At 37.0% G+C, this 27,901-nt stretch overlaps 1 protein-coding gene across 4 annotated transcripts in view; it reads left to right on the top strand.

Annotated features, from left to right (window-relative positions):
- The window catches only part of ETV1 (ETS variant transcription factor 1), a 95,684-nt gene that overhangs the window by 62,310 nt on the left and 5,473 nt on the right, over positions 1-27,901 (top strand). For 3 of the 4 annotated variants that reach the window (XM_032644018.1, XM_032644020.1, XM_032644021.1), the window contains 4 exons: positions 14,591-14,659; positions 16,253-16,321; positions 19,807-19,976; positions 25,647-25,748. In XM_032644018.1, the coding sequence (XP_032499909.1) occupies positions 14,591-14,659; positions 16,253-16,321; positions 19,807-19,976; positions 25,647-25,748 (410 nt within the window). The remainder of the gene's footprint in view (positions 1-14,590; positions 14,660-16,252; positions 16,322-19,806; positions 19,977-25,646; positions 25,749-27,901) is intronic. The other variant, XM_032644022.1, reaches the window with a different exon arrangement.

The following is a 27,901-nucleotide window of genomic DNA, read 5'->3' as shown; positions in this document are numbered from 1 at the left end:
ATATTGCCAATAAGATACACTTCAGTTTCGCTTGAGTAGTTAAATAGTAAAGTTGTATCTTCTGGATGGATGTGGTCTAAAGAACTGTAGTTACTGTGTAACCAGGGAAGATGAAAAATTAACCTGTGTGTTTCAAAATATGTTTTACTGGCCACCAAATTGCTGCAATTAAGTTGACGCATCTGTATACGTCATCCATTGCCGTCAAGAAGTACGATCTCCAGATGTTTTGTTTTGTTGTCATTAGTTCTTTCATCCTTGCTGACAGAATATTAAATAACCTTTTTAGGAAATCTAATGTATTTATCACTGAATCATTAAGTTCTTTGTTCACTTATTGATGTTGAACAAGTAGCACATTAGAAAATACTTTATGTGATTTAAAGACAATGCAAAAAACGTTTCATAGTCCATTTACTCAGCATCTGTGATCCAGAGTTTGTCCTTTAAGAAGGCCTCTAGAACTCGTTATCGCTTAATTCAATATAGCATAAATGTTGTGAAAATAAAAGAAGCTTTGTAAGTGAAAAGGTAGCATGATTATGCCCTAATAAAGCCTGACATTAATTATGATATGGGAAATGGAAGGTCTATTAGGTATAATTATAATTATAGGAATGCAAATTCAACTGCTGAGTATTTAAGCTAAAAAATTGCAAAGTATTATGTTAGTAGAGTAGAAATTTTATTCAGGAAAAGGGACAAATCTTGGATCAGAAGACACTGAGGAGATAAAAAAAATTGATATTTAGGGCCAATTTGGTGAACCAGTACAGTGCGATCATGATTATATGATATTAAGTTCTCAGCAGTCCAGTTGCATCTATTATTGTTGTTTTCCTCCTCTGCTTCTTTAGCCTAATAGTGCTGCATAAAGCAGGACACAGGTTTTTTGTTGGTTGGTTGGTTTGTCTTGAATCCAACCTGTTTCCTCCCTTTTGCCCCTATGGCCAAGTGACTATGTAAAAAGCGTTGACTAAGCATTGTGCGCTTCATATGGATGCAATGCTCCATTTTCATAAAATCGTGGTTATTTTCCCATTTTCATGCTTGCATATGAGGTTTTGCAGATTCAAAATGCCCAATGAGGTAAATATTTTAGATACTCACAACAACATATTTTATTAGAATTGTATGTGTTCATTGATTCGTCTTTTGTTTTTGTTTTGGATAGCTTCGGGTAGTATTTTTAGGAGGGTGGTGGGCACATGAAACTAAAGTTTGACTCAAGAAAATATCAGCACACAATGTTCATGTGCTTTGATTAGTAGGTATTTTCACTCTCAGAAAATTATCTTAAGGAAGGGGAGATGCAGGATGAATGTTTAGCGGGGGGAGGAATATTACAGAGGAATTGAATGGCAATGTAAGTTATGGCTGCCAATAACAGAAATACTATGCAGCCATTAGAAGTCAGGTTTCAAAAAATATTTAGTGAAATGAGACTATTGAGTAAAAAAAATTATAAGTTTAAAGCCCGACTTATGCAAAATAAGACTCAGGACATAAATACTGTGGTTATATATGCGTGGTGCTATTATAGGCAATATTTATTTTGTCTGTAAAGTGCTTTGTCCTTCAACAGTGCTTACGTACTGCTTTCCTATTCAGACAGAGTACGTATTATATTTTAAAGTATCAACCAATTTAGAATTGAAGAAAAAAAGTGTCCCAATTAATCACATCAGTCCTATAAGTGAAAAGAATGCTAAGTTTAAGATGACACAGTCTCATTCATTGCAAACCTGACTTTCTATTCGTTTGTTTCCAGGACTGCCTTAGAGAGGGAGGAGAATGAATATGCTACTTGGTGGGTTTCAGGTTCATCCCTGCACTGTTCTTGCAGTACCATCATTTAATGCTATTACGTTCCTTTGCATTTTGGGGTGTCTTAAAAATCTTAACCTAGGAGTTGATTGGAGGGGGTGATACATTAATAAGGTGTTTTTAACACTCAGCACCTATTCTATTACTTTAATTAGTTTAAAAGGTACTTCCCAGCCCTGTGGTGGAGCAGTTTAAGCTAGGAGCTGGGAAGGAAGAGGGGAAAGAGAACTTTCAGGGACAGAATAAGGTTTCTGAAATAAGAAGAAGGGGGAAAGCGTGTGCTTGGAGCTTCGGGAGAGGAGGAAGTAGTTGTAGAGGGTAAGGGAGAAAGCTGACGTCATGTTTTCTGAAGAAAAAGTTTCTGTACTTTTTAATTGTGTTTTTTAGGGCCATGAGTCCTGGTACTGATGAGGCCTTCTTTCAGTTTGGAGGCATGTCGCATTTATGTGGTAGTAAATGTTAGCATTATTTTCAATTGGGAAATTGACACAAACAGCTGTTTCATAGAATCATAAATCTTTAAACTCATGAAAGCGCTGGGGTATCACCTAATTCACATTCCTTCTTTACGCCCTATTATACAGATAAAATGTCCGAGGCTCATTCAAGTTAACTTACCGTCAGTTACAAAGGTGTTTTGTGAAACAGCCAAAACCAGAACAAAGGTTTTCTTATTCTTAGTTTAGCGCACAGTCCACAGCCTATCTTTCTATATAATTGTCCAAAATAAAGTACTTTAATCTACAATTTGTTAGACCCTTTTCTCTAATTCTTAGAATGAGTATTTGCCTATGTCTTTTCGGTACGCGGGCCTCTCACTGTTGTGGCCCCTCCCGCTGCGGAGCACAGGCTCTGGACGCACAGGCTCAGCGGCCGTGGCTCACAGACCCAGCCGCTCCGCGGCATGTGGGATCTTCCTGAACCGGGGCACGAGCCCGCATCCCCTGCATCGGCAGGCGGACTCTCAACCACTGTGCCACCAGGGAAGCCCTGCCTATGTCTTTTAAAAGCTCTATGTGACCCAGGGCAAAGAAAGCATTTGCATTAAAACTTAAGGTGTGCTTTTCCTAATTTGGGGGTATTTATTTCACATTAGACAGTCCCCAGATTTTATTCTGTTAGGTGCTCACTGTTGTAAGGCAGGAAAATATAAAACTTCAAATGATATTTCAGATTAAAATGTGTTCTATTTCCTTTTTAAAAATACACCATAAACATTATCAAACATTGAGATTGTCAGAGAAGTAACTTTTCCTAATAGTTCTTCTGGAAAAGGCTGAACAATTATTAGAAGGAAAAGTATCAAATTGATGGCCTAGCCAGCTCGAAAATTCTTTGATTGATTATATAAACTTTGAGTTTGTCTGAGCCTTCTTTCTTATTGGACTTCACTCTCTGTTAAAACACTTGATAGCTTGATGGCTTAAAATTTAACTATAAGAGTCATTTTCAAACTTTTGTCAGCTGAAGCTATTTTTCAGCAGAAAGCTTATGAAGGACTGCAGTATCTAAAACAGATACAGGACCTCCCTGGCCGTCCAGTGGTTGGAACTCCACACTTCCACTGCAGAGGGCGAGGGTTCGATCCCTGGTTGGGGAACTAAGATCCCACATACTGTGTGGGATGGCCAAAAAATTAAAAAACAAAACAAACAAAAGAACATATAAGGAAAGCTTACATTTGGAAAAATAAGACGGGCCTTTTCTATCTTTCATTTTTAAATCCTAGCAACCCTTTCCAAGTTTCCATATACTTCATCACCTTAGGACTTTGATGAAGGCCAATAGACAAACCTTCAAATTTAGAGAGTAATTATCTGTACTTAGCATGTAGAAAAATAATATGTAGGCAGAGAAATGATAAAATAGATGCACAATACTTAGCTCATGTTAAGTATGTTAAAACTAGGAATACGTTTAACTTTCATCTGTGAGAGCTGACAAATATATCTGGTACTCACATAGGGCCAAGCTGGCAATGTAGTCGTAACAGTTAAATAGTTTTGCGTTTCTGAAGTGGTGAGAGAAGATTTTTATGTTGTCAATGTTATTCTGTGTTTTGCTGTGTTGATGGGTACTCATCTTAAATAGCAGAGAAGATAGTGAAGTAATTCCTAATGCTGCTCTTAGTGAGCGTTGCTTGGGATTCCCCTTGCAGAATTTAGAATATGGTTTGAAGGTTAAAGTTATAGGATGAAATCAGTAGATAATAGAGCAAGAAAAACGTACTTGTTTTCTGCAGCCACATGGAAATATGAGTAAATAGTGCTTTATGTGTTTGGAGATGATTTGTCAGGGCCTCAATCAACTGGCTCAACTTGCACAAAATTACAAAAAAACAAAAACCAAAAAACACCAAAATTCAGAAGGCAAGATGTACTCAGTAGTTTATTTCTAAACTGTTACTACTATGATTGTTACTACTACTCCTGTAGTAATAGCTCAGAGATTCTGTCATCAGGATATATTATTTTTTAATGATTTCTTATTATTTACTTTTTAAGAGGGGATATATATTTTAGGGAAACTAACCTCATATATTTTATAATAAATGTTCTTATATGTCTTCTGAACAATTGAGTTATACATAAGTAAACAACCAGAAATATTGTTCAAGAAATACAAGGAATGCAGTGATGACAAAAGGAAACTGTTGAAAAATGCTCATTAAAGGTAGATGGAACAGAGAAAAGAGAAGTAAAGGCTACTGATATTTATTTTGAACTTCCAGGCTTGCCATAAACTAGCTTCTTCATTTCTGAAATGGAAGGCCCCATGACTGATAATTATAACTTTAATTTTTAAAAATATGAAATAAAAACATTTAGAAATATTAAGCTTTACTTCATCACTTGTACTTACATATCTTTGAACCACCTTAAAAACTAATTCTTAAAAGAATACTGAAATTTTTAAAGCCAAAAAAAGAGAATGTTATTTAAGAATTAATAATTGAATGTACGTTGACTCTTCAGTGGTCTTTCTCTGTTCCATGTTTTCTCTGGATGATAGATTATAGGATTCCTTATCATCTCCCCTCCTGGCTGTGTCAAGTATTTTAATTTTAGTTTAACTTTAGTTTAAAGTTAAATATGGTAGTAACTTGATTTATTCTCTATCATTTTATTAGCCAGATATTAGAAATTGGAAGATAAATATTAAATTATAACGCCATAGTAGAAAATCTTGCACACATTTGAAACCAAAGACCATGCATTTTTCATGTTTCTCCTCATTCCTTCTTCTATAGGCATAGCAAAGATCCTATGAGAAATCAGTTAGAGATATATTCAGGGATTGTTGACTGCAGCCATTTCCCAATATGGCTTCAGGTCACTGGAAGAGAAAAGTATTTTCTTCCCTCTGGAGTCAAGGACCAAGTTACAGATGGCTGATAAAACCCATTATATGTTTTAACAGTGTTTGGTATTGGACTGACTCTTTACAACTCATTCCCATAATTGCTCATAAATAGTTTTCTTCCCTCCTAAAAACTCTGGATATTTTTAAGCATTACCATCTTTAGTAATTTCCAGCGCAGTGATGATTATGGTTCCATGAACTTTGGCTTTTTGTACCTGCTATTTAACACTCCCAAAGGCCAAGCCTTGGCCCTACTCCATTACTAAGCATCATTTGCTTATTGGCCACAGTTTCTCCTAAAACATGGCAGCTGATTTTTTTCCCTCCTAACTTTGAAACCATTGCTCCAAAATTTTCAAGTGGAGAATCACTTGGGAATTTAAAGGAATGAGCTATTGATCCTTCAGAAAAAATTAACATCTTACCTGTTTCTCTAGAATCCAAATATAATTTTCTTTTTCTCAGTGTGTGATTTGTGGACTAGTAGATCACTTAATCTCTGATATTTAGGTGCTTAAATTATGAAAAGTGACGGTGATGCCTTCCTAATTGATTTTGTTATTATAATAGAGCTCACAATTTGACTTTGCTTTTTATTGCTTAGCAGATCTCATATGAGTTTTCCTCATTCAGTTCTGGGTTAAAATAGCAAATCTCCCCAAACAGTACTTTGGTCCACTATATCAGTTTTTCTAAGAAATACTTCAGTATGCTCTAAATCTACAGTTACAGTAAGTGGCATTGGCTAGTGATTTGATTTGAGAATTGAGACTATGGTCTGGATTTACTCTTTATGCATTAACACAGGTCAAATGGACAGGGACTGTATTTTAAGTCAGTAATGGAAGGCTGAAGGCTGTCTTAAACCAATCATATCAGTTTTACCCATGACTGATTGATCCCTAGGGGCAGAGCCCTGTAAGCATTTCTCTTACATGAATGGACTCTTATAGAGCCTGGAGTTTCATTCATAAAATGGAGACTGAAAGGAGACACACACACACACACACACACACACACACACACACACACACACTCTTTACTCTCTGGAATGTCCATTTATACAGAGCTGAAGGGTATAGTGTTCCATCAGCTGCTGCTTTTGCCAGTTGACTGGAAGTAATGATTAATGCTCATTGGTCCTGCCTGCATGTAACCTGACACTATTTATGGCCTTGCAGTGTTCCTAATGTATAGTGAATGAGAAGGCAACATTCTCAAATCAGAAACATAAACAGGAACTGGTGGGTCTGAATTCCATTCAAATATGTCATTTCAGCCACACAGTGTTTGTCTAACTGGGATTTTACAGGCAGGAAAGGGGGAAGGGAGGGATAATCTGCTTGTGAGTTGAACTAGCATGAAAAAAGGGAATTAGAATGGGGAGGGGGGTGTACTTTTTTAGTGTAGGATTTTTAGTTTCTTTTTAAAGAAAACAACCAGGATGCTTAGGCCCAGAACTGCTTATTGCGAGTGGGTGAGATGAACATACAACTGTTTTCATATGTGCAACTAAGATTTGCAATTAAATGAGACAGTTTAAGGATGCGCATTTGGATTTCTCCCTCTGTGTGTGTGTTTCATAAACGTGAACAAGAGAGGGAAGATAAATATTTATTTTTTACAAGTATATATCTGAGTATATATGTTTTAGGTTTAGAATATTGTTATAGAATATTTTACACTTAAAGGATCTCTATACTTAAGTGACTTAACTATTTAATAGTTTAAAGGGAGACTTTTTATTTCATAAAATATTTTTACCTAACGTAGGCATAACTTAATTGAAATCTTTTCAAGGAATTTTTTTCAGATTAAATAGATTATGGATTTTATCATGTGTGTACATGTGTGTAAATTTTCTATTTAATTGCTTCTAATACAGTCTTGAAAATTTTACAAAGATAGCTATTCAAAAACACATGTGAAAAACAAAGCAAGGCAAAACTGAAAGAATGACACGCATATATCATTATGATTTATTTACTATTCTCTTAAGTTTAGAAAAGTATCTTTGAACATTCCATTCTGCTAACCCTTCTTTGCAGTGTGTGGGCCCTCACAGTTCACTGTTTTCATCCACATGTTTTTGTTATTCTTAGCATTAAAAAATAAAACCACCCACTTGGTATGACACTGAAACATTATACTGAATCCTGGACCTGTTACCTATTTACTACTAATGTCATTTTGAGCATGTTTTGTTACCTCTTTTGTCCTCAGTTTCCTCATTCATGGAAAGGAGAAAATAATTCCTATACCTTTTGTGTTTTTGTGAGGATTAAATATGACTATGTTTGTAAAATTGCTAATATAGTGTTAGGGGTCTAGGCAATTAGAATAAGGATTTCTGTTGATATGATTTTATCTTAACTTCTAGAGATTTCCTCAGACTGTTGCTAGCTCTTGAATGAGGTGCCACTATTGTAATATTTATAAATACACTTCAGTGCTAAAGGATAAGACAAAATAAGAGAGATATTCTTATGTTAAAACAATCATATTGGGGCTTCCCTGGCGGCGCAGTGGTTGAGAGTCCGCCTGCCGATGCAGGGCACACGGGCTCGTGCCCCGGTCCGGGAAGATCCCACATGCCGCGGAGCGGCTGGGCCCGTGAGCCATGGCCGCTGAGCCTGCGCGTCCGGAGCCTGTGCTCCGCAGCGGGAGAGGCCACGGCAGTGAGAGGCCCGCGTACCGCAAAAAAAAAAAAAAAAAGAAAAAACAATCATATTGGGCTTCCCTGGTAGCGCAGTGGTTGAGAGTCCGCCTGCCGATGCAGGGCACACGGGTTCGTGCCCCGGTCCGGGAAGATCCCACATGCCGCGGAGCGGCTGGGCCCGTGAGCCGTGGCCGCTGAGCCCGCGCGTCCCGGAGCCTGTTTTCCGCAACGGGAGAGGCCCCAACAGTGAGAGGCCCACGTACCGCAAAAAAACAAAACAAACAGAAAACAATCATATTGTGCATAGCCAGCAAGATAGTGTACAATTATGCTGTTTCTGACGTAGTGAAACAGTCATACTGAGCTTACTGCTAGTGTTATTCATGTTTAAAGCAAGGAGACTAAATCATCTGAATATTGAGGTGATCCAAGGAAAAATGAGTGAGAGGACAAAGCAATTCATGATGTATTTGTTTCAAATTGTGTAGGTTCCAGAAAGGGAACAATTCAGTATTGAAGCTCATCATGAAAAATTCCCCCACTTCAAAATTTTTTTTGTGGCCCGCTTTGGCAACTAATGGCATCTTTTCTCATATATATTTTTAAACTTCCGTTAATTGTCAGAGTGCAATAATATCTAATAAGTAGTCAAAGTTAAAATTGTGCTTATTTTGTGCAATTGTGTTTCCTATCATTGCAACTTTATTTTCAACTCTAACTTACTGAAACCTCCACAGGCTTGTAAAACTTGTAAAACTGTGAGCCAACTAGATCATAATAAGCTAATCCTCTTTGAATGTGGTGGTTATTTGCGTAGGATACTGTCCCCTGCAAAAAAAAAAAAAAGCCAAAAAACCCAGATGCTTACAAGAGAAGTTTGTGGTTTCTTAGGTAAAATTCTATGCTGTTGTTTTAGGTTATATAGCCTTTAAGTTTTAAAAGCATCTGAATGCAGATAACTGTGTTACTTTTTTTTTCTTTTTTAAGGTTTTGCAAGCACTATTCTAGGCATACAAAGACTGACATAGTTCTCTTTCTGTCCTCAAAGTCTGTCAACAGTAGATTCAGTACATCTGATCTGTGGCAAAAGAAATATCTCTGCAGATTTTACATTATTCATATTCACAGTTTACTAAAAATCCTAATGACAAAGCTCCCATCTAAGTGTGAATGAAGTAATACCAAATGCATCACTCTCTTAAGATTTCAGCCACCTCCAACTTTTCTGCCTTCTTTACATGTTTCAGTGACTAAGTTGTTATATTTATATAGAGCTTTTGTGACTGACAACAGATAGATCTTATAAAACTTGACTTAAAGCCTTCACACTTGAATTCAGACATATTAATACTGGGCCTTATTTTTTAGAGTTAATTACTTTCAGGTTTGTTCTATAAATAGCTTGTATGGGTATAAAAAAAAATCCTCATGTTAGCATCCTTTTTAGAACACTTTATAAAATATAGTTTCTTGATTAGTTACACGAAATCTCTTCATGTGGCAAGTAGAAATGCAGAGTACAAGGATGCTACACTAGTATGTATGTGAAGACCTGTGCATTTAAATACATCTTTATGAAGCTCATTTATTTATGCACTCTGGAAAACCTTTGGATTTTAAACATTAAACTGAATTTGCCAGGAAATGAGAAGAAACAAAAAACTTAAGTTTAAGAAAGACAAAACTTAGGCAAGATCTGTCATAATGCTCTTCTTTCTTGAATGAGATTGATACCATTAGTTCTTGGTACAGCTCAGTATTTGTTTAGATGATAAATAAATGTCTTTGAAAACTTGTTTAAACTTCTGTGTTTACATTGAAATACACACACACACACAAGCACATTTTTCACCAAGTACCTGTTAATTTCAGATGTATGTTGACACACACATTTTGGCCCTGGAGTTTTAATTTCCGCCATCATCATTATACCATAAACAAGTTTAGGTGGACTTGATCTTGTTACATCACCTCCTCAAGGAGTTAGTTAAGTGTGTAATCAATCCATCTCTGCAGTGTACACTCACATGAAAGCAAAATCACATTAAAATACAACATCGAACTTATTTCTATTTTACTGGGATTTCTCATTTACTCTCAGAGATTTGAATGCTTAATTAAGTTATCACACTGATTGTTTCTCCAGGAATTTAACTAGAAGCATCAAATGAAAGAAAGGTGTTTTTTCCCCCTTATTTAGAGTTTACAATCTGAAGTGTTTTCAGCTTCGTACACTATTTGATAACAAAGAATTTCAACAAATCATAGGGATGTCCCATACAACTGTGGCAAATAGTTTCTCTCTGATCCGGCCTGTTATAGCTCCTAGAAACTTTAGGCAAACCATGCCCTGAAGAAGAAACTTCATCCTGTATATGGGGCAACGCATATGCAAATCGGAAAAGTGCCTAGCAACTTCAAAACTGCACTTTGTGGGCAGACCTTTGGTAAAGCTTCCCAAATCAGTATTATGTTTCCCAATACAGTTTTAAAATGCAAGTCAAGAAACAGCGTTTTAGTTTCATACTTGCTTATCTTAATTTAAAGGAAATTTTAACTGCGTTACTAAAGGTGAAGACTAATCAAATCAGGTAGTTTAGTGTGTTAGTTTACTTCTTCTTAACTTCCGCCACAGTGACTATGACTAGCGCATTAAAATGACAACAGTGCTTTGCTGCTTTGAATTTTTGCAGCATATTAGATCAGCTTTCATCACCATGAACTCATCTGTGACAAATTATAGGCAGTTTAGTTTCTGCAAGCTGATTTGGCCCTGTCCTAAGGTCATGCTGAAGAGCTCTTTGATCCATAAGTTTCCAAATAATAAAAAACAATCCTTTACCCTAAATTAAATATACATAATTCAATTTACAGATTGAATTTAAAACTTTTTAGACTAAAGCCATTTAGCATCAAATATCAGGCAGTAATACTGTAAAAAGAAGCTCAAAAGAGGTACCTCCAAATATTTTGAAAATATAATGGAGCTTCTCACTTAAACCTTATAAATTCATAATGAATTTAAAATCAATATATTTTAAATATCATAGGTTAATAGATTTATGAAGAATGTTACTGAATAAGTACACGAATAAGCAATGTTAACCATCTCAATAGATACATGATTTAAGAATGGCAAATTAAGTTACAAAAATAATTTTGATATGTAATTATTTCTAGTTTTAAGTACGGTGATTCACACAGTTTAAATACTTGTGAGGTTCACTTAAAAGTGGATTCTGTTAATAATAAGTACCTTATATTGAATCCTGAGTGTTAGCAGAAAGTGGGCAGAATGTTGCCCGTGGCTTACTCCATATGGTCTTCCAGAAACCCTTTGAAGGAAATCACTGTTATTCCCATTTTACAGATGTGGAGGTTGAGAGTTAAGAGGTGTTAAATAACTAACAAAATGTTATACTCCCGTAAAATATCAGAACTGAGATTCAAAACCAGGTCTCTTAGATGACAAGGTGAATGTTTGTAATCACTGCTGTACTAATGTAATGATCCTAAGATTATAATTATGGATGCATATTAAGACAGTGTAAATATGCTCTCATCTTAACGTTTGTGAATAGGATAAACTGCAGCTTATTGTTGTCACTGAATTATGTAAGTTTTATTTCATGGATAAACATAAATGAATACGTATGAAATGCCTCCATTCCCTGCTACAAAACATTTCCCTTTGAAGTCGCCACTTAGCTAGTTTGGATCTGAGTTGAGCATTTAGCAAAAGTTAAAATGTAATGCCAAACTTCATTGGTTGGATTTTTTATTAGATAAGGTAGAAATGAAAGCAGCAGGCAATTTAATTAGCAGTAATTTTTCTGGGCAAGTCATTACTTTGATGAACTTCAGAGCAACGTTTATGGCTCCTAATTAACCATGTTAGTCATTTGATTGAATAATCACTTTGGAAATGTTTCTACAATTTGATTAGAGTCTGACCCACTCTGATGGTCATAAATTAACTGATATCGCTTTAGGATAACATGACTTTAGTTACTTTAGGGGAATAAACTTCTCTTAGCCATATTTTTTTCAGGCTTCTCTGGACCATACAGAGGGTACCGATTTTAAAGATAGACTGGACTTAAACGATGCTGGCCAAGTGTCTCAATTTCAAGAGCTAGATGTTAATTTTATTTACTCTGGGGTGTAATCAACAGTATTAAGAACTGGCATAATCACAAATATATTCTCGTGTACGCATTTTTTTCTAAATTGCTGTTCAGTGCTTTTTTGTTTGGAACTTAGGCCACAAGTTGAGCCTTTGGAAACGTACTGGAGGCTGCGGCATTAGCCATATTTTATGTCATTGATTTATGATGAATTTTAAATCAGTATACTTTAAATGTCATAGAATAATAAGTAGAATTTATGAATAATATTACAGAGTAAGTACAACAGAAACCAATAAATCAGCTAGTTCAATAGACACGAGTATTAGTGAAATTATCCATCGAATCCTATCTTTGATGTCAAATGTCTAGTTTTCCAGGATTATGATTATTTCATATGATGTTAGGGCACTTTTATAAGCCGACCCTTCAACTTTGAATAGTGGGTTTCTCAGAAACGCTCGCATTTTCTTTCTTCCGCTTTTTCTCCCCCTTTGGGGAGGAAACTACATTTAGTCACGCTAAATATATAATAGAGTTTAACCTATACATTTCCTAGCTGCCTCCAGAGCCAGCCAGCTGTTTTTACAGCCACACTCCAGCTGGGCAGCAGTCAGTAAAAGTATTTTGTGGCAGGGTGTCAACATTGGTACAACAAAATGCTTGCCTCTAAGCAGCTGCGGAGCTGATGGCAGAGTCATTAACACTCTCCTTTCCAGGCCCAGCTGCCTGAGGGAACTTACGCCTTGGTAATAAATCAAAATAACATGAAAAATTAATTTGAAGTACCATTGGTTAAGGAGTTGGGATAAAATGCATTGCTAATCATTTGTTAACCCAGAAGATCAACTCCACTGCAACCCTATTGTAAGCACTGATATCAGAAAGCACGGTTTAACCCTGTAGGGTCAGAATTACATACTACATAATACTTTATATAAAGAAGGCGCAATGTAATAAAGTGTTTGAAAATGAGTTTTACACTATTTTCGGCTTGTAAGCTATCGATTGCCATGTACTTTTCAACGTTACTGCTATTAGGGATCGCCATTAAGCTATTTTTGACTAAAACCACATAAGATAAGCTTTTTTCTGTGAAATAATATCTCATATTTTGGTTGATATTTATCACTAGAAAAAATTTTAGAACATCAGGTAGACTTTAAAAATGGAACATTCCAGACCAAGAAAGAATGACATCTGGGCTAAACAGTGCTCATTATCTATTACAGCATGAAAGTCTGTAGATGGATAGTTAAAGAGAGATAAGGGCCTTTGGATTCCCATTCATTTAAATGTTATTACTTGTTCAGAAGTTAAGTACTTACTACAAGTGGTGGAAAGGAAGATATATTCTTATATTAAATAGCACACTTGTCATATATATTTTATACATTTATTTTTGTACATGTTGTTTTAAAAACTTAAGTAATACATACAGAAGGTAGAATCAACTTAATCACATGTGTATATATTCCTGTGGAACCTATATATGTTATATGTAGGGTTGGGCCCAGGTTTTTGGTACCTAAAACTTATAAAATTTGGGGAACCCTCTGAAAGAAAAGGAAAAGGAAATGACATATACAAAATTAGGCATAGGATTTCAGTAGGGCTCTTGCAAGTAGAGGGTCTTGAGGTTGAAACTACACTCTCTTCACCATGAATAGACCTCTGGTTATGTGAGTGAACTTCTATATTCAGAGTTAAATAACTAGGGACGATAACAGACTCAGATAACATCTCACCCAACCCTTTGTTTTATATAAACTTAGACACAAAATGGCTTATCTAAAGTCATGTAGCTTTATTAGTAGTAAACGAAGGACTTGAATTTTAATCTTTTGTCTCCTAATCTATATATCTTTCCTTTTCTCCATATCTAAAGCTACTAAACACATTAGATACACAACCATCACTATGACTCAAGTTTAACCATTAACCAAGTTGATTTTCTCAGGGATGAGTTAACTTGGTCACACAGGCAAGGCCTCACTCTTAAGGTAACAATGGTGTTTGCTAAAAAGTTGTTGGATTTCTCTTTTATAGCCTCACTGGATTTGAATCTGACCTGTGGGCTTAACAAAATGAAAAACCAGTCTTGTTTCTATCTGAAGAAAAAAGAGCAGTCACCTTACTAGGCTGGAGTAATTTTAAGAGATATAACAATTTCGTCTTCTCATAATAATCTCTAGCCAGTGTTCATGAAATAAACTATGAATGAGTCCTTTATTGATCTTTGCTTTGGATGACATTGAGTATACAAAGTTATTCCATACATGTCCTGAAATATTTTTTAAGTCATGACACTGTTTGAGGACACAATCACATTTATGCAGGGTTGCCGGTAAAGCCACCTTTACTTTATTAAGGTTGGGGTGGGTAAAACTTTGAATTCACCTGCCTGTTCAGGAGAATCGGTATCCACCATGATATGCTTCTCATCCTTAAGTTTCTTGTGTGGGCCCTGCCTGAAACGTTAACTATGTGTTGACAAGTTCCCCTCAAGAGACTCGTGTCAGTTTCTGTTACTTTTCCTTTCTGCACTCTGTCCACTGATAACAGCACATTTTCAGCTCCAGACATCTTTGACCACTGTTGTTTCCTCTTGCAGAAGTGCCTAGCTGCCACTCCATTTATATGAGGCAAGAAGGCTTCCTGGCTCATCCCAGCAGAACAGAAGTTAAGTTTTCCACTACTGAAATTCTTGTAAATACCTGTCAACATAATTGGACATCCTAAGGATGCTGTCAGATTATCATTATATTACATGGGGAAAATCACTTATGTCCACTAAAGCATTATTTTTAAACTTTTCTTTTTAAAGTAAAAGGAAGATTTTTCAGGTCATTATCTCTTATATTTGGTTGTTAACATGAGTCATGTGCATATAAACAGCTGAAAACTGGACTTCTCTGTTCTTTTTTGCCAGCAACTACATCCTTTTGAAAGAGAACGTGTGCTTTTATAAGATCACCTTACCTTACTGCTTTCTACTGAAATGTATCTTTTAGGAATTTTCAGTTTTGCTTTAGAGACCTAAGTCATTGTTTTGAAATAAAGCACCGTTGATTTAAATACATTCACCTTTAAATATCCTAGATTTTACATTTTGGGACAAGTCATTGTTAAGAATGGACTTTCACAGAAGAGACTTAGAAAAGGAGTTTTCTGTTGTGGATGTGTTATGGTAACCGTGGAGGGAAAGTTTTGTTCTAATGGGCATGATACCTGCAAAGTAATGAATGAAAATGATCTTATCTGGATAGACTCCCCTTTAAAGTATTTCCAGAATTACGTGCATGGTCCTTGATGTCAACACTATGTATCTTCAGTGAATGACTTAGATCCATCCTTCTAGGTTGAGTCCAGCATTGGTTGTTTTGTTTAAATAACATTAATAGAAGTAAATCCCCATGTTTAAAGGGTAGTATTATGAGATGGTAAATCCAGAAAATGTGAGGCCCAGAATTTTGCACAAATGCAATATAATTATTGTTGCTATTTTTAATATTATGTACCTACCACAGAGACCAATACTTTTGAGAAATAAAACTGTGACTAAACTATGGGAAATTTCTTCCTGGTGATGAAAGATAACAGCAATTAAATGAAGGTGCCACAGTCAAAGATATTTGGGGGAGAAAATGATTGTGAAAAGCTGTCAATTTATTTTGCATTTTTCCTATGGACTTAGTTATGTTACAGCAAAAAAGGAAAGTTTTTTTTAACTGCCTTGGCTATTGAAGATGAAAACATGAGAAAGTTAACCTAGCTAAATATTTCTCCAAAGAAGTAAGGGGGTAAACCGTACCTGTTTCAGTTCATCAGGGTCATAATGCAAGGTACATGGCAGTAATTCACTCTGATTTCCCTCTCATCTGGTTGAATAACAAAACTTGGAAGAAAATGGAAAAGGAAATGATACATTATACATCCCAGGTTTGCCAGTGTTTACGTAAGCTCTATGCTTTGGTTAGTAATAATATAAATTGCTAACTCTCATGTATTACCATGTGCTAGGCAGTGTTCTAAAGTTGCATATATTAAATCACGTAATCCTCACAACAACCCTATAAGGTAGATGCTTTGTTATCATTCCCATTTTATAGATGAGGAGACTGAGGCACAGAGGTTAAATAATGTGTCCAAGGTCACGGAGTGGAAAAGTAGAAGAGTCCTTTTCTACCTCCGTTTTTGCGTTAATGGTTATATTTTGATTTATTTGTGAGTGTTGTTTCTGTCATGAGTAAATGTATTTCATTTCCCCCCACAGGCTGCATGTTTGAAAAGGGCCCCAGGCAGTTTTATGATGACACCTGTGTTGTCCCAGAGAAATTCGATGGTAGGTTTTTCATTGTGTATCAAGTTTTGATTTCTGTAAGAGGGCGAGGAGAGATCACCTTCGCCTCTCCTGAAAGCAGTCAACATCGCTACTTAACGATCTTTATGCCCATCACTTACGATGCACTCAAGTCTCGCTAAACTTTGCCTCTTATAAATTCCCTTTCCTTTGCCCATTAAGAAGCTTTCTTCTTTTGTCCTATGAGAGATCCCATTTTTAGAGTTAGACAGAGTGTCATTCTTGCTGGGCTTTATGTAGAATAAGGGGGCCCTTTCCATTGCCTGGCTGAGGACATGCAGCTTGTTGCTTGAGATTTATTGAGAGCTGATCCCGTAATTAACAAAGCAGAGGAGAAAGCATGCTACTGTGGATGCATGGATGACTAATGCAGGCTCTTGCCTTTTATTGTTCACGAAAAGATGCATTATGGAACACAGGAACAATACAGCTGCCCATTTAGTTAGTGATTGTGAGTCCTCCTTTTTTGTTTTTCCCCTGGGAAGATGTTCATTACTAATGTGACATTACTTTGTAATTGCTTCAGATGGAGTTAGGAAAGCATCACTCTTTTTTTTTTTTTTTTTTGCCGTACGCGGGGCCTCTCACTGTTGTGGCCTCTCCCGTTGCGGAGCACAGGCTCCGGACACGCAGGCTCAGCGGCCATGGCTCACGGGCCCAGCCGCTCTGTGGCATGTGGGATCTTCCTGGACCGGGGCCCGAACCCGTGTCCCCTGCATCGGCAGGTGGACTCTCAACCACTGCGCCACCAGGGAAGCCCTGCATCACTCTTTTAATATCACTTGCTGTGGCAATGAAAATGAAAATATCACCCCCCACACACACACGTTAGAAAGGGGTGTCAAGTTAGAATCTTCTTTTCTTGACAAGGGTGGCAGCAGTCAGCATCTACCCAGAGGCTTGGGTAAAAAGTGAACAGTTGATTGACTTAGTGGTTCTTCAGAGCGGTCTCCATATTTCCTGCTTTGATTGTTTAACAGGAAACAAGCAGGGGCCCTCTGATTAGCTGATTGCACAAACTTTAGGGATCATGGCTGTAATGGCCTGGTAGCTCTCAGGAGTTTTTAATTGTCATTATTTAAACAGCAAAGTGTATGTGCAGATTGCTTCTCAGTCTCTAATTAGTTGCTTGAAGTCTACTGTGTTCCCCAGGCTTTCGCTACAGGTAGACGTTTCAGAAGGGGTGATATAAGTCTTGGGAAGATCTGTTTCCTTAGCCTCCCTTTACATTGCTAAATTCATGCCAAGGTCACAGGGTTAAACTCCAATAGGGATCACTTTTTCAGCCTTACTCTATAATAGATGTTACTTTTAACCTTAGAGTTTCAGAGGTGTGATCTGTGTTATTTTCTTTGGCATCATTCACAGAGCATCAAAATCCTTAAAGTCCAGCTTTTTCTCTTGAGATAAAGCATAAAGTCTACTTTTTGGCATGACCTTCATCAGTTTCTTTCATGCTTAGTGAGCTTAAGAAATCGCGATAATTAGTATGGGCACGTAAGGAAGGAAAATAGCTCAAAACTCTAAACAGGATTATGATATAATCTAACAGGGCAAAGTCTAAGTCACTTACATGTTTGGGGAAGCTAACTGTCTTGATTATATTTTCCCTTTGGCTTTGAAATACTCCTCAATTTTATACTAAGAAAATATTTTTGGGAAGATAGTATTGGGCTTACATTTTATAAGGAATAGAGACCAAGAAGAAAGAAGAACAAAGGGTTATTTTTTCGTTGTACAAGGCCAGTATGGTCAGTCACATTTATAGGCAGAAGAAATCTAAAGGTTAGAAAATCTGAATCTGACAGTGTTTCACTCTATCTGCATAATTGCTCAGTTACCCCCCTGAAAATTTCTAAATCTCAGAAGGAAAAACGGAGATAAATAAACCTGTCATTGAAATCAGTATGAAGAGACACTTCTATATTTTATAGCTTAGACCAAAACAACATAATGATTTTTAGCAGCTGTTGAGTGAATAATTTTGTTTTGGTTTAGGTTTTTCTTTTGCGGTACGCGGGCCTCTCACTGTTGTGGCCTCTCCCGTCGCGGAGCACAGGCACAGGCTCCGGACGCGCAGGCTCAGCGGCCATGGCTCACGGGCCCAGCCGCTCCGCGGCATGTGGGATCCTCCCGGACCGGGAATGAACCCGTGTCCCCTGCGTCGGCAGGCGGACTCTCAACTACTGCGCCACCAGGGAAGCCCTGGTTTAGGTTTTTTAAGTGTTCTTTCTGTAATTATTTTAAGAGGTGTATTTCTGTCTCTTGACCAAAGGAAATTTTTAAAAAGCTCATGATTTGGTCTGGTTTATAATTCACACTTAATGTCAGAAAATCGGCTCAAATATATTCTGTCTGAATTGTTTCTTTAGTGCAGGAGAGAAATTCATGCATTAATAGTGATATGCTTGTAGGGCCCTAGACATTCAATCCCCAATGTGACTAATTCCACATATATTTGAGACAATTTGCCGGAGATAGAAGTAAATAATCAGTAGTCATGAAACTGAGTTGAGTTTTTTTTTTTTTGGTTTGTTTGTTTTTTTGTAAAATCAAAATATCTGGCCAGATATTCCAAAGAATTGGAAACTAACACCTTTGCTGCTGTAATCTATTTAATAGAGTTTTTTACACTTTGTATGAATAACAAATAAATGTAGCACAAACAAACCTTTCTTGTTTAAAAATATAGATAACAGAAAACTCTGGTGTATTCTTTTTTGTGTGTGTATAAACATTATAAAATTGGACTTTTAGAAAAAGAATAGCAAGCTAAACTCAAATAAGTGCAATACAAACAAGAGACAAGGAAAAATGAGAGAATTTTCATTTGCTGCCAGTTGAGAAAGCAGAGTGCCAGCGAAGGTGTGGAAGGAAGATGGTATACCGGTAATCCAGTATGCCCTGAATTACCCATGACATTGTCCTAGTTTTTACTTAACTCACAGAGTCTAAGATGCTATTAACTTTGCTTTGAAGTATTTGCATTAAAATTTTCACTAGTTTGTCATGTGCAGATCAATGAGGTATTTATAAATTGCAGGATTTAATTTGTGCAAATAAAATGCACAGAGCTTAAAATTGATTACTCCCTCTGCATTGTTACTTAGAGCAATAAGTAATAGCATTAACAATGAAGGCAAGAAGTATGATCGGATACTACAGTTTTTAAAATAGTGTCTAAAAAAAAAGTTATGCAGCATTTTTATAAGTAAATGACCTCCATGGATTTATTCTGGCTTTTGTGCATTTACAGTGACCTTTATATATACAGCTGTGTGTAAATTTGTAGATTCCTGGGTTATATTCACCCTTTTACCTATTTTAAATCCCTATTTAATGGTAACAGTATATTTCATAGACACCCTTAAATTGGTTGTGGTGTAACCATTTTAGTGATTGGTTTAATATAAATTTTATGTAAATATCATGGCTAATCATAGAAACTTAAAATGTTTTTAATTTAGGAGATATAAAGCAAGAGCCAGGAATGTATCGGGAAGGACCCACGTACCAGCGGCGGGGATCACTTCAGCTCTGGCAGTTTTTGGTAGCACTTCTGGACGACCCTTCCAATTCCCATTTCATTGCCTGGACTGGGAGAGGCATGGAATTTAAATTGATTGAGCCTGAAGAGGTGAGTTTAGTAGATTCTACTTAGGAAGATCAGATATGTTCTAATATAAGGAAACATAGACTTGATTAATATGCCAAAGAAGTATTTTTTAATTTTAAAACTATAGGGAAACATTGTGAATTAAAAGGTGAGCCAAAAAAAAAGCAGGAATGTATTTAAAATAAGACATGAATATGTTGCAGGCTTTTTCCAGCTGCATACCATCCTACAGGAATCGAAGGAAATCAACTGGATTATTAGCATAATCCTTTATTCAAGAGAGCAGGGCTTGGGAAGTCTCTAAAGGTGCGTCTAAGTTGGCCACGTTTGATGGTCTTTGAGGAAGAGAGATGTCTATCAAAGTTCAGCTAGTTTTGGGTATGGAGGAATTGTTCTTGAGAATTAGCAGTTATTATTTGGACAGTCTTGATTTTTGTCAAGAGGGTTAGAGAGGAACATTTAGAGAACAAAGTCATGTGTAAGAGGGTGTAGGGGAGACTTAGCTGTGGGCAATAAAGGCACACAAGGGCCACAGTGGGAAATTCTTACTCCTTAAGTGTTTCTTAGGAGACACAGACCTGTACAACCATTGTTTTCCTTTGATTATTGGTGACATCTGTTTTAAATCAGCTGGGCTGTGTACGCTCCTTTGGAAGGTAGGAATAAAGTTTAAAATGTCACCATACCTAAGAAGACTCTGGATAGAGAGAATACAGGTAAATGGAACACCTTTCATTCTGTTCAGCTGTCTTGCTTCCTCCAACCCTCCCCCATGCACATACCAATGGAGTGTTCTCCTGAAAAACCTCTCAGTTCAATTTTTATTCTGCCCAGGACTAACTTTAGGCTTAAGCCTACTTTTTTTTTTTTTCTTTTCTTTTTTTGGTTGCGGCCCATGGGATCTTTGTTGAGGCAGGCAGGATCTTTTCATTACGGGATGGTCTCTTCGTTGCTGTGCTCGGGTTTCTCTCTAGTTGTGGCATGCAGGATTTCTCTTTCTCGTTGAGGTGCGTGAGCTCAATAGTTGTGGCACACGGGCTTAGTTGCCCCACGGCATGTGGGATCTTAGTTCCCCAACCAGGGATCAGACCCGTGTCCCCTTCATTGGCAGGCAGATTCCTTACCACTGGACCACTGGGGAAGTCCCAAGCCTACTATTATTATTACAACATAACCTACCGAATAGCATTTTGGACCTCAAAAGAACGGTGACTTTTATATGAAATGTTTGTGTCTTATTAAAGATGCTTTTTCTGCTGCTGTTAAAATTGACTTCAGTTTACGTTAGCTGAGAAAGCAATGGAAGACTTTTAGCTAACATGCCCATGACTGATCATATTGGCTGTAGGATCTAAACACCTCAGAAAAGTCGAAAAATTCAGAGAGAGATATCCAGCTATTTTTTAAGTCAAAGTGATTAGTTTCACGTAGACTAGACATCTACAACCTAGACTAGGCTAATGGGCCTATACATCTTGCATTTTCTGCTCTATGAGACCATGTATTTAATCATAATCAGATAACGTGTCCTAATTTGATTTCCAGAAGATAAGGTGACATTACTTATTAAGATTTAAGAGATTATCCGATTCGAATATGTATTAAATAAAGTATGAAATCAGAGGAGATGGTTAGTACAATTAAGTGTACTCCGGGTTACATCCATACCCTGGTAGCATTTGAGGGCTCAAGTTAAATCAGAAATTCAATTGAGTATAGGCTAAATGTTTGGGTGTTTGAAGTTTGTACTGCATCTAAAACTTAATTTGGCTGTCAAAAGAAATTCATTTTTTATGTAGGTGTACTTAAATGATATAAGCGAAAGAACCGCAAAAATGTGAAGCACTAAAAATTGAGACTAGAAACACTTAACGTAAAGTAATTTGAAAGCCCTTTAACATGATGGGAATGTGTGCTCTTCACCTCGTGAAAGATGTTAATAATCTCTGCAAGCGTTGGTTCATGCTAGAACTGAGGACATTCAACAGGGATTTATATCAATTACTTCCGTCCATCTGTGGTTAAAATAAGTGAGCAGAAACAGAATTTTTATTTTTGCCATCTATCTGTTAAGATGGGGGAATTGACTGAATTATGTCTGTGATTATTGATCCACTCAGAAGTGTAAAAATACTTAGGCACACGTGATTAAGTTCTTTATATAGCAATTGTTGATTTTTAAGCTGATCATGTTTGAACAAGTAGAATAGGGGACTTGACCAGGGGACCATTAAGTTACATCAAATTGTGAATTTCTGTGATTTTTTTTTTTAAATGCCGGGAAGGAATACAATTATTTCTGTTCCATACAACAAACCAACATTTAGACACCTTTTCTGTATCAGACTCAGAAAGTAAAAAAGGACAGGGGAATTCAGAGTCAGCCTAACTCCCCGGCAATTGTGCAATAAGCGCTCAATGTCTCCTAAGGCCCTTTGTTCAAAATGAAACATTCCATTTCTGATTGCTGCATTGCTCACTGCTACGATTGCTTCCATCAGGCAATGACTGTGCTGCTTATGTTTAAGTTTCTTCTTTGGAAAATGTTTGTGAAATTTCTTTAGTCTCTGTGGCCCACGGTCACCCTCTTCTTTCAACTACACAGCAGTTAATTGAGGGTCTGTGACAGCACAGCTCATGAAAGGTGGCTCTGAAGCCATCCTTGTTGGAATTACTCATGAGTTCCGCTTTTTGTATTTCCTCTTGCAGTTTAAAATGATACTGAGTGAGACTGCAGTCTTGTGGCTGATTATCTGCTCAGTGTGTTTGGATAACTTTAGCAAGCACATAATCTTTAACATCTCTTTTTGAGATATTCGAGATAAGGAGATGTTATTTTTTAATTAATCATGGGTTCTGGGGAATTGTTCCAGGGAACAGTTATTGACATAGTGAAGCATCTGTAGGAGGCAGAGTAGAAGTCTTCTGCTAATATGCAAGCTTGTTGAGCTGGAAGAGTTATCGAGAAGTCTGATAGCCAGGCCCTGATTGTGGTTTCGAGGTTTACTGTTGCATATTCAAGCGTGATTTTAAAAATAAATTGAATAATAATTGAACGATTGCATTTTCCTGTTTAATTCATTTGGTAATAAGGATAAATGCTAGAGTGCTATAGAGATCTTTTCACTCTCCTCATTAACATCCAAAGTTTTCTTTTGAAAGAGTGTTAAAAGGAATTTACTGAAAGTATTGCCATCATCGTACCCACTCCATGTTGAAAATGGTACCTTGGCTTTTTTTTTTTTTTTTTACATCTTTATTGTAGTATAATTGCTTTACAATGGTGTGTCAGTTTCTGCTGTATAACAAAGTGAATCAGTTATATGTATACATATATCCCCATAGCTCCTCCCTCTTGCGTCTCCCTCCAACCCTCCCTATCCCACCCCTCTAGGTGGTCACAAAGCATCGAGCAGATCTCCCTGTGCTATGCAGCTGCTTCCCACTAGCTATCTGTTTTACATTTGGTACCTTGGCTTTTAGTGGCGCCGGATATAGTGGTGATTGATGGGGTCATATGTGAGGGCTGAGTGGACTTTCTTAGTTGTTGGATGGTCTAACCTGTCCTGGAAATTATTTATGTTATCTGTTCGTTTTAAGTTGCAATCTTTTAAAAAATTTTTTATCATGATAGGAACACAACATGGGATCTATCTTCTTATTAAATTTTTACACGTTCAATCCAGTATCATTAACTGTAGGAACAGTGCTGTACAACAGATTTCTGTATCTTACTCCTTCATCTTGCACAACTTGTCTGCATCTCTCAGGCATATGAGTATCCATTTCCCTCAACTTTATAATGAATGTGATATTGAAACAGCTCTAAGAATAAATTTGGGGGCTTCCCTGGTGGCACAGTGGTTGGGAGTCCGCCTGCCGATGCAGGGGACACGGGTTCATGCCCCGGTCCGGGAGGATCCCACATGCAGCGGAGCGGGTGGGCCCCTGAGCCATGGCCGCTGAGCCTGCACGTCCAGAGCCTGTGCTCTGCAACGGGAGAGGCCACAACAGTGAGAGGCGCGCGTACCGCAAAAAAGAAAAAAAAAGAATAAATTTGATTGTTTTAAAATGTCTACTGATACCCATGGTGCTGAGAATTAACTGGCATCATAAAAGTCAAACTCTGCTTATGGTATTAAAAAAACATCTTTCTCTCCCCAAAGACTTCCACTGTGTTGTCTTGAAGTGTGTTGCAGGTATTTTACTTTCTAGGTGCCTCCTGGTGAGCCTCTAGAAAAGTATGATTTACAAATGCATAAGTGTTCAGAAATTGTTCAATTTCAGGAGATACTAATAATGTATTTTCACATCCCCTCCAGGTTCGCAGGCTGTTCAGTTGTCATGTCTATTAAAGATTCATTGATGTCCATTGTTAGCTTTTTAAAAGACATTTTATTTAGAAATTATTGCTTTCACTTCTTATTGCCATCAACCCATTTTGCTATTGCTTAGAACATTTACATTAAAACGAAGTTTATCTTTGGAACTTTAAGATGTACCTGTCACAGTGACTCTGTTTTGATATATAGTCACGTCCCTGTGACGTTACATCTCTCTGCTCTTAAAAAATTATACTGATGTATGTGACTAAATTACATTGTATCTTCATTCAGGAAGTAGAAATTAGTGAGAGAGAAAATAGCAAGGATCAGTGTTTTTAAAAGAGAAAAAAAAAAAACTCTGGAGAAAGGTTATTAATGAAGTAGAGAGAGACAGAATGATCTCTTTGCAAAGCGTTCTGTTTTAGTATATTACACGTAGCAACAACTTGGAATTCTGTGAACATGAAGGAAACGTAGCAACAACTTGGAATTCTGTGAACATGAAGGAAAACTCTAACCCTATTTAAAAATGGTGTCTCAGGGTTACCTAGGTATGCATGGCAGCTGCAATTTCTGCTCAGATGAAGCAAAAGTGGAAATTAATGCGAAGGTGACTTTAGCTGGGGTCATAGAAGCGGGCCACCCTGTTCTGGATAATGCTGCATCTAGCCAGGGTAGTGGTGAGGTAGGGGATACAGATATGTTGAGGAAGGAGGTTTTGCTGAAGCTCTGTTGAAGCTCGGACATTGTTCACTAAACAACAAAAGTGGATATTCTGCTTTAGAGATTTTTGTCTGTGGACTCATATACATGGTGACCTTCTTATTTTTAGCATCTGATTACCGTTCTTTATATGAACGCTTAATTCCCCAGTGTAGTATTGGCTACAGTTTTATCCTGATGCTGCTTCGGGCAATAAAAATTATTTGCAGTTCAGCTTACTAACTGGTATACTGTTTCCTCTGCTGTACACGCTGTGCCACTTGTTCACTCTTTTATTCAGCGTCATGCAGGATATCTATTTTCCTTTGGTTTATCATAACCTCAGAAACACCTTTACAAAGAGATCACGAAGCCACTCTTGATCTATAGATTTTATCTGAAAAGAAAAAATAAGAAGGAAAAAGCAGGGTACCTCAGAATGCGAAGCATGCCTCGACTTCAGGGTGATCGCTGAAGGCCTGGTTTAAAAAGCAAACCCGGACGCAGGATACGCAGATCATGATAGCTTTTGTGTCTTTACTCATGTTTTTGATTTGGATGTGTTTTAGAGCGCTTGGAAGTAATTAATGAATTAACTAATTTTTATGAGATATGTTGCTAAGTTTATACTTAAGACTACAATGTAATTCTGTTTTGGTGGCAGGTGGCCCGGCGTTGGGGCATTCAGAAAAACAGGCCAGCTATGAACTATGATAAACTTAGCCGTTCACTCCGCTATTATTATGAGAAAGGAATCATGCAAAAGGTGAGCAGCTAATACAGCATTAAAATTCATTGAAATGTTGCGCATTCATCCGCGTGTCATACTTTAAAGCCACGTGTCATTACACTGCTGAAGCAAGGTTTCCGCCCACTTTAACATATGCTTAGCTGTTTGTTTTGCTATTACAAGCCTTTCTGTTTATAAATGCGTGGGCATTATAGACAAATGTGTAATAATATCATATACAAAGTAGTAGACTTTCTGGAAGTCCCCACTTTCCTGTGTTTGGTAGAAAAACTGTTGTTTTCGTACTAATATGGCAAGCATATATCCCCAGAAGTCGTTGATATTTTGCTACATTCTCCACAAGTATATAATTTTGAATACTATCTGAATTATTACCTTTTCCCTCTTGTTCTGGTTCTTAGAACGTTCAGAACGTTGCTTGTTCTCATTCTGAAAAACATTTTTTCTTGGCTGATTTCATTACTTGACAGCTTAACATCTTAAACCGTTGATTAAAAATAAGTATTTGAAAAAAAAATAAATAAATAAGTATTTGATCTTATTTCATTGGTATAATGAAGTTACATTTATTTTATTTCAAATGAGTGTCTCTTAATATTTCCAGGTAGCTTTTTTTAAAGGTGTGAGATAAAACAAATGAATTACACCTAGAAACAAAATATAAAATTTTTGAAGAAGGTAATGAATAAACGAATAAATAAAGATAAAACGTGGGTATTTGTTATTGTTACATCCTTCAGCCTTGCATGCATATTCGATCTAATAGTCTTGACTGTGAACAACGTTTAGGATTTATTCATCGTGAATATTACGTTATAGTTTTATTATGCATCCTTTGTTCATTTGGGGGGACACAGACGTATATTACAGATTGTGGCATAGTTTTATGTCACCATGGTTCTGCCAAGAAAAACTAGACCAGTTGGTCCATGAAACTTACTAGAAGACAGGGAAACAGCATCATTGAGTTTTCTAGACCAAAGGGAATCTGTGCTCTGGAGTTAGCCAGCCTGCAAGTTAGAACTTGGAAGATCCTTAAAAGATAAGGCTGAATTAGATTCTTAATTGCTTCCTATTTCCCTGAGTCTCACCTTCAAAATGTAAAACCAGTTACTATCTGCTCTGTCTTCTCCATCTCAACCCCGGAGGCTTTTTAAATTCCTCCCTTTCTCTCATCCACCACTCCCATTTGCAGCCAACCCCTTTCACGTACACCCCATTCTTTTCGTTTTCATCACCATCTTCCTAATTGGGCACATCAAGTGGGCTGGCACAGTAGGTGCTCTGCAGGTCCCCTGGGCAGTGTTACACAAAATGCAGTCATGACTTTGGTTTGCATGCTACCTTCTCATTAGATCACCTTTTTTGAACAGATTCTTCTGCTACTCAGCAGTGGTATTCTTACCTCGTGAAGCTGCTGTGATTATTAAATGAAATAATGTACTTGAGACACTTGCATTGTACCTGGCGCAAAAGTCTTCAACAAATGGTAGCTGTGAATGCATCTCACACCCTGAATCCAAGGCATATTTAGCTTGTGTGTCTTGACCAGTAAGTCCCTTACTAAATGGAGCTGTCACAGAGAGCTAAAAAGTATCGTAAAATGTCTAATCATACCTCAGGTTTTAGACACAGTATTTGAGGGGGTATCTTCAGGATGAAATGTCTGGTCTTAAATATTCTCAAAGGTGTTCAAACTTATGCTTATTACTGATACCACCACTTCCATGTTCCTATTTATTTATACAGTTATCACATATCCTATTTATTTACCTCTTTAATAAATTAATAAGGCAAGATGCTATCAAATAGTCAAATGACAGCATAGATGTTGAAAAAACAAAGAAAAATGTTGTGGCTCCTCACGTTTTTTCTATTAGGTTGTAATTGCCAAAGGAAACTATTAGCAACCATTTATTTGTCAGCTAATATAGGAGAGCAAAATGTTGTACATCACAGGCCTTTTGGGGTATTGCATATGATATAAGGAAAACCAGGTCGTTTAAAGGTGAAAAATGCAAAAGTTGAAGTCTGCTTATAACTAGCACAACAATCAAGACTTTGGACAATTTTTACAGACGTACATATACTTATTCTTCCTTCCACGTGTTGAGCCGTTCTACTTGCCACTCTCTGACACACCTGTGACTCTCTCATTGCTTCACTCT

The sequence above is a fragment of the Phocoena sinus genome, chromosome 9 (assembly GCF_008692025.1).
Source record: "Phocoena sinus isolate mPhoSin1 chromosome 9, mPhoSin1.pri, whole genome shotgun sequence".
NCBI lineage: Eukaryota > Metazoa > Chordata > Mammalia > Artiodactyla > Phocoenidae > Phocoena > Phocoena sinus.
The sequence above is the reverse complement of the archived record's forward strand: the minus strand, read 5'-3'. Positions and strand labels throughout refer to the sequence as shown.